This window comes from Cervus elaphus, chromosome 18, assembly GCF_910594005.1.
Source record: "Cervus elaphus chromosome 18, mCerEla1.1, whole genome shotgun sequence".
Lineage (NCBI taxonomy): Eukaryota > Metazoa > Chordata > Mammalia > Artiodactyla > Cervidae > Cervus > Cervus elaphus.
Genome location: NC_057832.1, coordinates 23,663,924 through 23,680,800, shown reverse-complemented (window position 1 = coordinate 23,680,800; position 16,877 = coordinate 23,663,924). Strand labels below are relative to the sequence as shown.

The following is a 16,877-nucleotide window of genomic DNA, read 5'->3' as shown; positions in this document are numbered from 1 at the left end:
TTGATATGGTGCATTGTCTACCACCAACTTCCTGACGTCTAAAGAGATCAGATCCTCATGTGCAGTTGCTTAAACTTTCATAGCCGCAGAGTTGGCCTGGAGATCGGAACCAGGCGAGAGATGAAAGGGACCACATGGGGTGCAAGCTCCTGCCGGCTAAGCATAAGCAGCAGCAGGCAGGAAGAGAACTGGAGGTTTTCCACCGTGGATGGCCAGTGGTGGTGTGAGCCTCTCCACAGTCACTTGCTGCTTTTTTCAGTTCTCCCCCTGTGCCCTAACTTATTCAGCCCTTCTGCCAGTACCCAAGTTTAGGTCCTTGTTGTTTTGTTTCATAGAATTTTTTTTTCTTACTACACAAATAATTCAGTATGTGTGTATTGAAAAGATTAGAAAAATAGGCAAGCAAAAAGAAAAAAACTTCGAATTTCTAATATTTTAATTTTAATTTCTAATATTTTAATATTTTAACTGTTAGAGGTATCTCTAACAGTTTTGTGTTCATTCTTGAAACTCTTTGTGTGTATCACTTTTTGTCCACTTTTAACAAAATGGGCTTGTTGTCTATATATAATTTGTGTAACCGATTTTCTATGTAATGACATGAATTTGTTTATTGCAGTTTGTAGTGGTTGGATGGTTTTCTGTGTATGAATGGTCCTTTAATCAGTCATGCATGGTCGCATATTGAGGTGGTCTTCCCTCTCTTCACTGTTAACAGTACCACTTGAACACTCCTGTAGGTTTAAGTTTGCACACGTCCATTGATTATTTTTTAGGGTGAATTCTGAGAAGTGGGATTGTGGTGTCAAAGAGTGTGGGCGTTGTTCAGACTCTTGCTGTGGCTAACGCGAATTCGCTGTATGATGCAGGGATCTCAGCCTGGTGCTCTGTGACGACCTAGAGGAGTGGGAGGGAGCTTCAGGAGGGAGGGGACGTAGGTACACTTAGAGCTGGTTCATGGAGATGTGCCCCAGAAAGCAACCCAACACTGGAAAGCAGTTACCCTCTGATTGAAAAAAAGGCCGGACGTGCTGTGCTGTTGGATTGCCCTCTACAGAGCCAAGTGCCGTGTGCTTCGATCCTCGTGTCATCAGGAGCCGTTCTTTCTCCTTCAGGTCTTCAGGAGTCCTCCCTGGATTCAGCCAGTGGTCTCCGCGTAGCCAGGCTCTTCTCCCTCCAGTTCACTTTGCACTCTTCTGCCAGATGGAATGGTCTGAAGCCCAAACCCATCACATCACTACACTTCCAGACTTGATCTGCTGTTACAAGCACCATGCCTGCCTTTGCACTTGCCGTTACTCTAGCTTGCTTGCACTTCTTGTGGCTCTTCATCTGCAGTCTTCGTTCCTTGGTTCCTGACTCACCATCTGCCCCTCCCCTCCCCAACCTCAGACCTCCAGGTGCTTGGGGCAGAAATTGTACTTTCCCTCCGTGTGTTCATGGCACGGGCCTGCACTCAGCACATAGACCCTCCAGCAGAGCCCCACTGGAGTCCGTGGTCTCTCCATCCCCTGCCTGCCCTCTCGACGTGATCATCTGCTCTCTCTCAGAAGACCAATATTACATGGCCGTGTGGTCACAGCTTGCCTCTGATGCCGTGTGTTCCTAATTTTACTTTCTCCATCTCCTCCTTTCTCTCAGTGTAACAGCACTCTTTCTCTCCTCTGAATTAATATAGCAGTTTCTCTCTACTTCTCCTACATTGCTTATGACTTTTTCCATAATATCATAATTTTCAGTATTTACAGTATTCTCTATTGTAAGTCTCTCCAGGCTGAGAGCAAGCCCTTGCAAAATGAGAAGGGCAGAGAGGAGGCCTACAGTATGCTACTGTAAAGAAGCCGTGCTCTGGGGGAAGGGGAGGGTGGGGCCAGCTGAGAGAGTAGCATTGACATGTGTATTACTGGGTATAAAATAGACAGCTAGTGGGGAGCTGCCGTAAACACAGAGAGCCCAGCTTGGCACCATGTGAAGACCTAGAGGGGTGGGATGCCGGAACACACACACACACACACACTTTAACACTTTCGGCTGATTCCCATCGTTGTATGGCAGAAACCACCACCACATCGTAAAGCAACTATCCTCCAATTAAAAATAAATAATAATAAAAAGAAGCACTACCATCACTTTGGTACACGTATCCTCTGCTGTCCTCCTCTGTCTGCAGTAGACGTGCAGTCTTGCATCATCCCAAGCATAATGTCCGGAGGCGCTCCACTTTTAATCCGCTCCTCCGCGGCTTGGTGTGTGAAAGCAGTGTGTAGTGCTTCAGTTGTTTTACCCAGACTTTATTTTTTTATTTTTTTTTTTTACCCAGACTTTAAAGGACTTGCAGATGCTGTTATAAATGGCTTTCAGAAGAACAATAGCTCTGGTGGTTTGGAGGACAAAAATGATTTGCTTTAAAAAAAACAAAAATTCTCTGCTCGTGTCAGAACCATGAAATAGTGTAGTTGGAAACCTGCTCTCCCTGAATCTTGAGTGGTGTAGGTGAAAATGTGACTTCTGTGTTTGCGTCCGTGTCAGCTGACCCGCACCTCACTGTCAGTCAGCTGCTGAAGGTGGGCATCAGTGTCCCAGTGGGACTCTCCCTTAGAGACCAGTCACAGAGCTTGTCAGAGCTGTGTGATTTGTCAGACAGGGCATCTACCACTGTCCAGGGCTTCCCTGGTGGCTCAGTGGCAAAGAAGCCAATCACAGGACAGAAGATGCAGGAGATGCTGGTTCGATCCCTGAGTTGGGAAGATCCCCTGAAGAAGGGCATGGCAACCCACCCCAGTATTCTTGCCTGGGAACCTCATGGACAGGGGGGCCTGGCGGGCTGCGGTTCACAGGGTCTCAAAGAGGCAGACACGGCTGAGGTCTCACACACCCCTGTCGCAGTTTGGGAAGTTGAGGCTAGAAAAGGAGGTGAGTGAGCTCACCAGCCAGTCTGAAATTGATTACGCTTGGATCCTCTGTTGTAATTTATGTTAATCCCATTAAATCTGTGAGAGTGGAGTACAGTTTATACAAAAAAATATATACATACACACATTTTTAGATATCACGCTGTAAATAAATATAGTCCTCTATAATTATTCTGATAGCCTTCTAGTCAGATTACCTTGAAAATCCAAAACGATGCTGATGAACAGTAAAGCATTATTATTTCATGGTTCATCTGTATACCTCCTACGTAGACGCATCAGCATGATACTTGTATCTAACAGGATTAGCAAATTACATACCTTTTTGGTATCTGTAACATGCCTAAAATACCATTTTGCATTCTTTGGCCAGTTATGAAACCACTCTGATGTTGCCAGAGGAGGCTTTGTTCACCCCTATAGATGGTCTTCAGGTTTCCCATTCCATTCTAAGAGACGAGATTCTCTTTTTCTGGTTATTTAAGTCTTCCTTTATTCACATTAAAGAGATGTCCCATTTCTACTCACACTTTGTGATTTGTCTTAATTCACTACCCTCTATGTAGGGGTGATTTTAGCCAACATGAATTTTTTTTTTGCCTTGACAAACTGCCAGCAAGGTTAAGCTGGGGAGAGTGTGGCTGTGGGATTGTCGGTGCTGCTCGGAGGGGGTCCCAGGGCGTGATGGGTGGCGGCGAGAAGCAAGCAGCCAATCAGAAGCACGTTTCCTCTGTGCTTCCGTGGTCTGGAGCTGGGCGTGCGTGCCTCTCTAGTGAATGCTTGTGGGCAGCTTCATTTACAGTGCATGCGTGCTAAGTCATTCCTGCAGCAGTTGTATTTACCCTCCTTTCCCCTTTCTCCTGTCCTAGTGTTCCAGCTCTGGTTTAGACCCCTGCTCTCTCTAGCTGTTAGGCTCTCTTCCCCCCATCTCATCTTTCCCCCCTCCATGTTTCATCTTTCCTCTGTTAAATTCATCTTGTACCCCAGTTCCTTTTCTAAAACGAATATCTGACCCTGATATTTTTTTAACCCCCAAACCTCCAGTGATTTCTTACTGCCTGCAAAAAAAAAAAAAAAAAAAACAGGATTCTCCAGCTGGTCTTTCTAGGCCTTCACAGATGGCTGTCATGACAGATCAACCACCCTTTGACTCCGCAGGATCACTAGATGCAGGATGGGTAGCACCTCTGCCCTCCTCCAAGCACAGCACACTCCATTGGTCATCACTTCCGTCTGGAGTTCTTTCCTCCGTGTGGATCGTCCTCCCCCTCCCCTTCTCTTGCCTCTCCATCCTCCCTCACCATTTGGAATGCAGTCTCAGTCAAATGGGAACCAGGATACTTTGTTTTCAGGCCAAAATGTCAGAAGCCAATTGTTTCACCTCACACAAGCCATAACATCTTCTGGTTTTCTCAGAAATAAAAGGAGGAGGTGGAAGTTGATTATCCCTAAGATCTTTTCAGCTTGAAAATGTGCTCTTTAAATGCCACAGCTTTGTGGAACCTTCCTACATTCTTCCAGGCAGCGTAAATCACTGTGTCCCCGAATGCTTTATCTCTTCTTCATTTTACTTGACACGCAGCTTGTGTCCTGGGGAGACAGATGCATGTGGCCACCTCCCACCCCCAGCAGCTGTCAGCTACTCCAGGCCAGCCAGAACCTTCCACCCCATGTTTGCATTTCCCCGCCACCCCCATGCCCACCCACGCCTGGTCCTGCTCACAGCCGGATCCTCAGTGCTGCAGACTGTACCGTTGAGGAGAAAATGTTCTGGGCGAGTGTTCTTCCATAGCACCTGCTGTTCCTGAATGTTCCCCTGCGTTTGGAAGGGTGTGTTTTTGGTGTGAGCAACATAGAGATGGGGTAATGAACACACCAGAATTTTCCTCTCTTCGTGGCATTATCATTATAATCAGGTGACATTCTGGGACATAGCAAAGTTAGCTTTGTAGCTCGTGCTCTGTATAATAATGTGTTTTCTCTGTTAAATGTTTAGAAGTAAGTGTTCAGTGAAGCAGAGGAAACCGCTCCTGTTCTCTTTCTCTTTCTATCTCCTCGAGACTTGGACTATCCCAATGTATCACTGAAATACTTGGATGTTTGTAATACAAAACAGGGCTTCCCATGTGGCTCAGTGGTGAAGAATCCGCTCGCCAAAGCAGGAGCAGCAGGTTTGATCCGTGGAATGGGAAGATCCCCTGGAGGAGGGCATGGCAACCTACTCTAATACTCTTTCCTGGAGAATCCCATGGACAGAGGAGCCTGGCTGGCTACAGTCCATGGGGTTGCAAACAGCTGGACACGACTCAATGACTAAACAATGGTACAAAACAGTGGCAAAGACCTTTCCTGAGACAGCCTCAGTGGGTTTGTTTACTCTTTGGAAGTCAAAGCCTCTGTGGCCTGTTTTGTTCTTCCTGATGGATAGATTTGATCAGATCACGACCTTGTTCAGAAACTTACCTCTCTCAACTTCAAATATCATTCCACAGTGTTCTCTGATGCACTTTCCTGTCCAGAGAACATTAGCTCCTCGCTGTTTCCCTTACAAACTCCCGTACTTTTCGGCACCTGCCTTTTTGCAGCCGTTTCCCCTAAGGTGACCCCCCCCACCCCCCGCCACTTCTACTGCACACCAGAACTTCACTAATCTTTGAGACCCGCTCCACAAAGCTTTCTTTGATTTCTGACCAAAATTCCATTACTGTCATACTGGTGCCTGTGTATGACTCATCTGCCCTGCATAGTAGCCTAGATTAGGATTAATCTGTTTTACCAGACCACAAGTGTCTTGGTGTCACTTTTCATGTCTGAACATGAAAGCATCAGTCGCTCAGTCGTGTCCGAATCTTTGCGACCCCATGGACTGTAGCCCACCAGGCTCCTCTGTCCTTGGATTCTCCAGGCAAGATACTGAAGTGGGTAGCCATTCCCTTTTCCAAGGGATCTTCCTGACCCGGGGATTGAGCCCGGCCTGGGTCTCCTGCATTGCAGTCAGATTCTTTATCGTCTGAGCCACTGGGGAAGCCCCATTTCAAGTCTAATTTATCTGGATTTTGTCCCTCACCCCAGTGTCATCCTTTAGTTTAATCTGCATGAGGTCGGCAGATGCCAGGAATGAGTAAATCTTTGTGAACCATGTTACATGGCGTAGAAAAGGTACGAATGAGTGACAGAGCTGGCTGTTTTGTTATCGTATTAATCTAAAGTGTCTAAGCTCTAATTTTAGAATCTTAACAACATGCCTGAAACAAAAGTAGTATATGTTGGGTAAAACAGTTACATTTGAAATTATAATGCATTTAATGTGTCACCCTATCCTCAAATCTGTCGTGTCTTTTAGATTCTGTGTTGTTATTTCAGTCCACTCTGTGTAAAAGGGAATGCTAAGTGTTTATATACATGTTGTTAGGTTTGAATTTTGGTGTTTGACAGTGATGTTTTATTTTTTCCCTTACCGTATATTTGTGTATGCTTTTATCTTTCACAAGCTACTGATTCTATGCTTTGTGCTTGTCTTATGTTGCAGATTAATATCCTTTCAAGAATTTGTGGCATTTGAATCTGTCCTGTGTGCCCCGGATGCTCTGTTTATGGTGGCCTTCCAGCTGTTTGACAAGGCTGGCAAAGGAGAAGTTACTTTCGGTAAGCGGTGTGTGTGCACACCTAAGGACATGCAGACTTGTGCGACCAGTTGGAGTTTTTCCCCAAGAATGAAGTAGATGGAAATGCTTTTTAAGAAGCTAGGCTGTCCCTTTGAACAAGATATCCCAGTGTTTTCAGGCTCTAATGCTTCAAAAAATGTCTCCCTTTGTGAAAAATTGAGTTTCTGGCTTATTATTTTTCAATTGTCTTTGGCTGTGCTGGGCCCTGGTTGCTGTGCCGCAAGCTTCGGCTCGTGGTGGCCAGCAGGGGCTACTCTCTAGTTGCTGAGAGCGGGCGTCTCGCTGCAGTGGCTTCTCTTGGCATGGAGCGCGGGCTCTAGCGCACAGGCTCAGCAGCTGTGGTGCCCGGGCTTCGTTGCTCTGCAGCATGTGGGGTCTCCCTGGAGCAGGGATCGAACCTGTGTCCCCTACATTGGCAGGCGGATTCTTAACCACTGGACCACCAGAGGAGTCCGGGCTCGGTAGTTTTGACATGGTGTTTTAAGGTGAGGAAGGATGGAGCATGACTTAGTCACAGGGTTATAGAAGGGGAGAGGCAGACAGGATTTGACTGTCCAGCGCATTCCCTTCACAGTCAGTAGGGCCTCTCCAGATAGAAGGAAGACATTAATACAGTGCCTGGGAACAGAGGGGGCTCTGTTCCCCAGTACCTTGTCTCCTTACCCTGGGCTCATGGAGTGGCTGAAATCCAGAGGTAGCACGTGAGATGGCAGTTCGGAATGGTATGTGGCAAACCTTGTTTTTCTAAATAACATGGTTCCCTCTGGCTGGACTGGGAGCGTCTGTTATCCCACTGCCACCTTCTGAAAAGGCAGTACCATCTTCACAGGGGTCAGCTGCTAAGCTGCAGAAACCCCTGAAGTTTTTAAGTATTAGAAGGAAGGGAAAGCCAGGATGTGGTGGGGCAGTGGCAAGTTTTTTTTTTTTTTTAACACACTGGTTACTGAAGCTACATGGGGCAGAAGGTACCCCATTTCTCTCGGACTGTGCAGTATCTAGTGTATGTTGTCTGCGTGTGTGAACTTGGTGTAAACAGTTTTGCCGTAAAGAATTTCAGAGCTCCTTTGCACAAATTGTGCATTCAGGGGAAATGGCTAATGCACCCATTTTAAACGTCTCTGTTGTTTCTCATTGATTCTTGGCCTTGTCTTCCTTGTAAGGAATGTATAGATGGGGGAATACAGATGGTGTAATAGAGCACCATCTATTCTGGATGGTTCTAGAATTGGAGAGACTTAGCTCCTTCCAAAGGAACTATGGTCTTTCCAGTAGTCATGTGTGGAAATGGGAGTTGGACCAGAAGGAAGGCTGAGCACTGAAGAATTTTGAACTGTGGTGCTGAAGAAGACTCTTGAGAGTCTCTTGGACTGCAAGGAGATCAAACAAGTCAATCCTAAAGGGAATCAGCCCTGAGTACTCATTGGAGCAATTGATGCTGAAGCTGAAGCTCCAGTACTTTGGCCCCCTGATGTGAAGAACTGACTCACTGGAAAAGACCCTGATGCTGGGAACGAGTGAAGGCAGGAGGAGAAGAGGGCAGCAGAGGATGAGATGGTTGGATGGCATCACCAAGTCAATGGACATGAACTTGGATGAACCCGGGGAGATGGCGAGGAACAGGGAGGCCTGGTATGCTGCAGATCACAGGGTCGCAGAGTTGGAGACGACTTGGCGACTGAACAAGAGCGACACTCCTTCCAGCTCTGCCACTTTTGTCTTGAGCCAAGCTAGTGATCCTTTCAGGTCTTGGTTTTTCTTTTGAGAAATGAAGGTAATAATTACATAAAGTCTAGGTAAAGCGCTGTGATAGATTTATCCTGTTAGCCCTTCCCCTCTCCACCCATTCCTCTGTGTACATTTAACCTGGCAGTTATTTAAGGCTAGGCCAGCCGGGATAGAGGCGAAACACATAGACTTACCTGATTTTGTTTCATATCATCTAGCAACTCAGATGCTTTCCATTAGCACTTCATGAAGATTATTTAATATTTAAAAATCCCAGGAATAATTTTAGGTTTTTCCCTGTCACCTAATTCCTCTTAGCATCACTGTAACCACAGCTTTTCAATGGACCCCCAATCAAAATGTCCCTGTTAAAATCCACAAATAATAAATGAGTGGCTAGCTCATGGTGGTGTTGATTTATCCAGTGAAAGTCAGTTTGGTGAGGATGTTATGATTGCATTTGCTTGGGATGAACAGGGAGAGCCTGTAAGCCTCAGTGAGTTCAGCATAGGTGCACGCTCTCTCTCTCTATTGCTTTCCTCCTTTCTGCTGCAGGTCTGGAGTAGGCGCTGGGAGAGAGCTGGGTTGGAGATGGAGGGCTGAGGAGCAGACTTCAGACCATTTCCTTGACCCCAGTCAGTTTTCCCTTTATGGGTGTGGAGTGGTGGGGGCTGCTGTTGGCACCAGCATGCTGCTGGCCTGGTGGAGGAAAGAAACAAAAGACTTTTGCCAGTGCTGGAAGGGGTGCTAGTGTGATTAGAAGAAAAGACCAGGTAAACAGCAGGAGGGAGGTACGTGGGAGCCGTCTTTGCTCTGTAGAAAGAACAGTGGCTTGAAAACTCTGTTTCTGCTTCTTGCTGGCTGGCTGTTGATGGGGAAGTCGTTTCTGCTTTCTGAGTCTTATTTTCCTTATCTGTAAAATGAGGGTAATAACCTGCCTTCCAGGACTATATAAGGGTTAAAAGATCTACTGCACATAAACAGGCTATGTGGAAAACAAAAGCCTTTACAAAAATGATATTACTAAAAGGAATAAGGTGGCAGAGGGGTAGGTGGACGTGGAGTACCTCTCTCTCCATGGATACATCAGGAATACACCTTCAGACACAGATGCGCATGCAGAACACCAGCTGAGCGCAGACAGGAGGATCTGACCAGTGGAAAAGAATATATAGACCCACGCAAAACTTGGCAGGACAAAGGAACTAGGGGGAAAACCAGGAGTGTTAGTAGGACTGGGCCTGCCCTCAGGGGTGGGGGAACTGAAGCAGGGGTCTGATCCCCACACTGGGGCAACTGTCTGAGTCAGAGGAGAAACATTTAAGGCTGAGAGTGAAACAGCTGATCTGTGGCGGCCTAAACGGAATGAGAGTCAGACAGTCCTTTCCGCAGCCATGCATTCCCTGGACAGGGACACGGGTCCCCTGGAAGGGGCAGCAGCTGGGAGCTGGAGTTTAGGGATTGTGGAGCAAACCCAGGGCAAAGGCTGCTGTTGACTGCGGAGAGATGGATTGAGGGGATGTGAGGGAGGAGACTGTGGTGGGAAGTGCCTGTGGAGGAAGGCCGGGCAGCCCTGGAAGTAAGGCGATACTGCTGAGTCACCCACAGTGGGTGGGGCCATCACCATAGCCTCTCTCACCCCACACGCCTGCTTTGGCAGCTGAACAATAGAGAGGCTGGCCCATCAAATGCCTGCGCTGAACTAGTGAGTAGGACCCCACCCAGGGTGCCCCTTTAAGTGCCTGACCTGCTGATCTACAGAGAAGGACCCCAGGCAAGGGAGCCCTCTAAGTGCCTGAGGGGGCGGAGCTATGCAGAAAGACTGGCTGAAAAGGCCTTCTGATCGCCAGCTAGGAGAGGCTCGAAAAAAGACTCCGAGAGGACCATAACTCCTGCAGAGGAGGCAGTCCGTGTCCCCGCACACTTGGCGCTGCCAGGGTCCCTGCAAGCCAAGCAGCTTTGCCACCTTCACGCCCAACTTTACGGCGGCAGAGCTGCCAAGGCAAAAAAAAGTCTTCTGTCTGTGTGCGCAGGTTTGCTTTGGTCGTGTCCACCTCTTTGTGACCCTGCAGACGGTGGCCTGCCAGGTTTCTATGTCAGAGGGGTTCTTCAGGCAAGAATACTGGAGCCTATTGGCCAAGGCTGGTTGCCATACCCTTCTAGAGCACTATATTTCCTGCTGCCCTAGCTGCCAGCTCCCCTGAGGACCTGGTGCTGCCAGAACCCCTGCAACCCAAGCAGCGGCTCCACCTCTGCACCTGGCCCTCACAGGGGCAGACCCAAGTCCTCCAGGGCAGCCTCAGGGGCAAACCCCAGTGGACAATCCACGTGCAGAGGTGGGAATAAAGCCACAGTTGAAACCTAGGGGCAGTGTGGCTAAGGAAGAAGACCCAGAACCTTCCCACTAGCTGTACAAGCTGCAGATTAAATCCACACGATCAACTGGGCAGACTCTGCGTCTATGGAATATGCGAAAGGTCACTGAGAGCTCCCGCAAAAAAAAAAAAAAAAACGCGCTAGTTCTGATAGCTGTGGACTTGGAGGCGAGGACACACAGGAGCAGGACCAGATTAGAATCCGAGCTGCCCCCACAGCAGGTCCAGAGATCAGCCCAGAGTTGGAGGGCATCCTCGGGAGGTGAGGTGGACTGTGACTCACATCGAGGGAAAGGACTGGGACAGCAGTGACTCAAGACAAACTTTTGTTATTTTTATGTTTTGACTTGTTCTGTAGATTCTTATGGATTTTCTTTCTTTCTTTTTTTTTTTTTTCCTTTTTATCCCCCCTCTCTACAATCGACAATTGTAGTTGTCAATTTTATTGGCACTATGAAATCTAATTAAGCTTTTGAGCTTTTTTTTTTTTCTCAGTCACATTTTTTTATTGTTGTTATAAATCTCTGCCTCTGTGTTGGGCTTTTGCAGTTCTGTGGAGTTCTCCTTTTTTTTTTCTTCTTGTTTCTCTTTTTTTGAATTTTTTAAACCTATTATTATTTTTTCTACATTTATTCCTTTGCTTGCTTTTCCTACTGTTCTTTTCCCCTTGCAGTTAATCTTTAATGTATATAAATCTTCTTTAGCTACCTCTATTTAACTTTGCCTATCCTTTCTTTCTTTTCTTTCTTTCCTTTCCTCTCAATATACTTGTTAGTTTTATTTAAATTGCTTTATTCCCCAATTGGCACCTTGGCTTAGTTTTGTTTTCCAGTTTGTGGTTTAGTTCGTTTTGTTCTTAACTGGTAAATAAAGTATTTGATTTCCTTTCTTCTCTGGGTCAATCTACTGTACTTTATTTTAGTTGGGCTGTTTTGACTTTGCTTATGGGTGTATATTCCATTATTTTAATTGTTATTTGCCTGATTTTATAACTGTCATTTGTCTGGGGATCGTCTTTGGTTTCTCATTTTTGGGTATTTATTTTAATCTCATTAATGCCATAACAAACCACTTGTGGAATCTTCATTCCTGATGAGAGATCAAGCCCTGAGCCTTTGGAGTGGGGGCACTGACTTTAAGACCCTAGACTACCAGAGAACTAACCCTCAGTTCAGTTCAGTTCAGTCACTCAGTTCATGTCCGACTCTTTGAGACCCCATGAATCGCAGCACGCCGGGCCTCCCTGTCCATCACCAACTCCCAGAGTTTGCTCAAACTCATGTCCATCGAGTCGGTGATGCCATCCAGCCATCTCATCCTCTGTCGTCCCCTCCTCCTCCTGCCCCCAATCCCTCCCAACATCAGGGTCTTTTCCAATGAGTCAACTCTCTGCATGAGGTGGCCAAAGTATTGGAGTTTCAGCTTCAGCATGAGTCCTTCCAATGAACACCCAGGACTGATCTCCTTTAGGATGGACCGGTTGGATCTCCTTGCAGTCCAAGGGACTCTCAAGAGTCTTCTCCAACACCACAGTTCAAAAGCATCAATTTTTCAGTGCTCAGCTTTCTTCACAGTGCAACTCTCACATCTGTACATGACCACTGGAAAATTCTCCAAGCCAGGTTTCAGCAATGCGTGAACCATGAACTTCCAGATGTTCAGTCTGGTTTTAGAAAAGGCAGAAGAACCAGAGATCAAATTGCCAACATCCACTGGATCATCGAAAAAGCAAGAGAGTTACAGGAAAACATCTATTTCTGCTTTATTGACTATGCCAAAGCCTTTGACTGTGTGGATCACAATAAATTGTGGAAAATTCTGAAGTAACCCTAGGAAGTATCAAATAGTGAGAACTCACACAAAGGAAACCACTTGAATGCAAGACCCGGCATCACCCAACCACCAATAGCACCCCGTGCAGGACGCCTCATCTAAACAACAAACAAAATACAAAACAAATCACCAGCAGACAGGATTACCACTGCACTCAGCCTTGCCCATCAGAGGAAGAACAAACCAAAAAAAGCTCAGCACAGATCTCACCTATACAAAGCTTACACAAACCATGAGACCAACATTAGAATGGCAGAAACCAAAAGGAAGAAAGAATTCAACCTTGAAGCCTGAGAAAAGGAGACCTCAAACACAATAAGCTAAAAAAAAAAAAAAAAAAAGAAAAGGCAGAGAAATACTACACAAATGAAGTAATGAATTAGAAACGGAAGTCCAAATAAATGAAGAGGAAATAGGCAAACTACCTGAAAAAGAATTCAGAATAATGAGAGTAAAGATGATCAAAAACCTTGAAAGCAAAATGGAGGAAATGTAAGAACCAATTAACAAAGACCTAGAAGAATTAAAGAATAAACATACAGAGTCAAACAACACAGTTACTGAAATTAAGAAGACTCTGGAAGGAATCAATAGCAGAATATCAGAAGGAGAAGAACAAATCAGTGAGCTGGAAGATAAAATGATGGAAATATCTTCTGAAGTGCAGAATAAAATAAAAAGAATGAAAAGAACTGAGGATAGTCTCAGAGACCCCTGGGACAATATCAAATGCACCAACCAATTTGAATTATAGGGATCCCAGAAGAAGAAAAGGAAAATAAAGGGTATGAGAAAATTTTTGAAGAGATTATAGGTGAACATTTCCCCAACGTGGAAAAGGAAATAATCAAGTCCAGGAGGCCCAAAGAGTCCCATACAGGATAAACCCAAGGAGAAACACAAGACACATACTTCAGACTAACAAAGACTAAACACAGAGAAAGAATATTAAAAGTAGTGAGGGAAAAGCAGCAAGTAACAAAGAAGGGAAACCTCATAAGCTGATCTTTCAGCAGAAACCCTGCAGGCCAGAAGGGAATGGCAGGATATATTTAAAGTACTGAAAGGGAAAAATCTACAACCAAGATTACCCGGCATGGATCTCATTCAAAATTGATGGAGAAAGAAAAAGCTTTTCAGACAAGCAAAAGTTAACAGAATTCAGTACCACTAAACCAGCTTTACAACAAATGATAAATGGACTTATATAGTCAAGAAATACAAGAGAAGAATAAAGATCTACAAAATCAATCCCTAACAATTAAGAAAATGACAATAGGAACATATATATCATCAATTATTTTAACTGTGAATGGATTTAAATGCTCCAACCAAAAGACACAGACTGGCTGAATGGATACAAAAACAAGACCCATGTATATGGTGTCTACAGGAAACGACTTCAGACCTCAAGACACACATAGACCAAACGTGAGAGGATGGAAAAATATATTCCATGCAAATGGGAAGCAAAAGAAAGCTGGAGTATCTGTCCTCACATAAGACAAAGTAGACCTTAAAATAAAGAATTTTTAAGAGATAAGGAAGAACAGTACATAATGATCAAGGGATCAATCCAAGAGGAAGACATAACAATTGTAAATACCTATGCACCCAACTTAGGAGCACCTCAATACATAAGACAAAAACAGGCATAAAAGGAGAAACTGACAATAACACAATAATAGTAGAAGACTTTAACACGCCACTCGCACCAATGGACAGATCATCAAAACACAAGTCTCAAATGATACATTAGATGAGATGGATCTCATTGATATCGTCAGGACATTCCATCCAAATGCAGAAGAATACATCTTCTTCTCAAGTGCACATGGAACATTCTCTAGGATAGACCACATCTTGGATCAGAAATCAAACCTCAGTAAATTTAAGAAAATTGAAATCGTATGAAGCATTTTCTCCAACCACAACGCCATGAGACTATATATCAATTACAGGAAAAAAACTGTAAGAAACACAAATACATGAAGATTAAACAATACATTTCTAAATAACCAACAGGTTACTGAAGAAATCAAAAGGGAAATAAAAAAATTTCTAGAAACAAATTACAATGAAAACACGACAACTCCAGACCTAGGGGATGCAACAAAAGCAATTCTAAGAGGGAAGTTTATAACAATACAATTCTGCCTCAGGAAATAAGAAAAATATCAAATAGACAACCTAACTTTACACCTAAAACAACAGGAAAAAGAAGAACAAAACCCCCCACAATTAGTAGAAGGATTGAAATCATAAAGATCTGAGCAGAAATAAATGAAAAAGAAATGAAAGAAACAATAGTAAAAATTAATAAAACTGAAAGCTGGTTCTTTTAGTCAAGATAAAGAAAATTGACAAACCTTTGGCCAGACTCATCAAGAAAAAAGAGAGAAGCATCAAATCAACAAAATTAGAAATGAAAGAGGAGAGGTTACAACAGACAATGTGGAAATACAAAGGATTATAAGAGACTGTTATGAACAACTATATGGCAATAAAATGGATAACCTGAAAGAAATGGACAGATTCTTAGAAATTATGAATGACCCAATTATAAGCACTGAAATTGAAGCTGTGATCAAAAACCTACTCCCCCCCCCCCAAAAAAAAAAAAAATATATAAAGCTCAGGACCAGATGGCTTCACAGGAGAATTCTATCAAACATTTAGAGAAGAGCTAATGCCTATCCTTCTAAAACTCTTTGTAAAAATGTCAGAGGAAGGATCACTTCCAAACTCATTCTACGAGGCCACCATCACCCTGATACCAAAATCAGACAAAGACACCACAGAAAAAGAAAACTACAGGCCAATATCACTGATGAACATAGATGCAAAAATCCTTAACAAAATTTTAGCAAACAGAATTCAGCAACACATTCAAAAGCTCATACACCATGATCAAGTTGGGCTTTTTCCAGGGATGCAAGGATTCTTCAATATATCCAAATCAATGTGATACACCATATTAACAAATTGAAAAATAAAAGCCATATGTAATCTCAATAGATGCAGAAAAAAGCCTTTGACAAAATTCAGCACCCATTTATGATTAAAACTTTAAAAAATGGGCCTAGAAGGAACCTACCTCACCATGGTACAGGCCATATATGATAAGCCTACAGTAAACATTATTCTCAATGTGGAAAAACGGAAAGCATTCCCCCTAAGATCAGGAACAAGACAAGTTTGTCCACTTTCATCGCTATTACTCAACGTAGTTCTGGAAGTCCTAGCTACAGCAATCAGAGAAGAAAAAGAAATAAATCCAGATTAGAAAAGAAGAAGAAAAGCTCTCCTGTTTGCAGATAACATGATATTGTACATAGAAAACCCTAAAGATAGTATCAGAAAATTGCTAGAGCTAATCAGTGAATTTAGCAGTTGTTGGATACAAAATCAATACACAGAAATCACTTGCATTTCTATATACTAACAATGAAAAATCAGAGATATTAAGGAATCAGTCCCATTCACCATCGCAACAAAAAATTAAATATCTAGGAATAAACTTACCTAAGGAGATGAAAGAACTGTATACAGAAAATTATAAGACACTAATGAAAGAAATCAAAGGTGACATAAACAGATGGAGAGAGATTCCATGTTCCTGGGTAGAAAGAATCAATATTGTGAAAATGACTATACTACCAAATGCAATCTATAGATTCAGTGAAATCCCTATCAAATTACCAATGACATTTTTCACAGAACTAGATAAAAAAATTTCACAATTCATGTGGAAATGCAAAAGACTCCGAATAGCCAAAGCAGTCTTGAGAAAGAAGAATGGAGCTGGAGGAATCAACCTTCCTGACTTCAAATTATACCACAAAGCTACAGTCATCAAGACAGTATGGTACTGGCACAAAAACAGAAATGTAGACCAATGGAACAAGATAGAAACCCCAGAAATAAACCCATTCACCTATGGGTACCTTATTTTGACAAAGGAGGCAAGAATATACACTGGGGCAAAGACATCCTCTTCAATAAATGGTGCTGGGAAAATTGGACAGCTACATGTAAAAGAATGAAATTAGAACACTTCCTAACACCATACACAAAGAAACTCAAAATGGATTAAAGACCTACATGTAAGACCAGAAACGATAAAACTCTTAGAGGAAAAACATAGGCAGGATACTTGATGACATAAATCAAAGCAAGATCCTCTATGACCCACCTCCTAGAGTAACGGAAATAAAAACAAAAGTAAACAAGTGTGACCTGATTAAACTTAAAAGCTTTTGCACAGCAAAGAAACTATAAGGGAGGTGAAAAGACAACCCTCAGAATGGGAGAAAATAATAGCAAATGAAACAACTGACAAAGGATTAATTTCCAAAATATACAAG

The 16,877-nt window shown here is 43.7% G+C and overlaps 1 protein-coding gene across 3 annotated transcripts in view; it reads left to right on the top strand.

Annotated features, from left to right (window-relative positions):
* Nucleotides 1-16,877, top strand: part of SLC25A13 (solute carrier family 25 member 13) — a 227,339-nt gene that overhangs the window by 73,338 nt on the left and 137,124 nt on the right. For 2 of the 3 annotated variants that reach the window (XM_043871700.1, XM_043871701.1), the window contains exon 4: nucleotides 6,442-6,557. The exons of the other annotated variant lie outside the window; for it this stretch is intronic. In XM_043871700.1, the coding sequence (XP_043727635.1) occupies nucleotides 6,442-6,557 (116 nt within the window). The remainder of the gene's footprint in view (nucleotides 1-6,441; nucleotides 6,558-16,877) is intronic. 3 annotated transcript variants of the gene reach the window in all.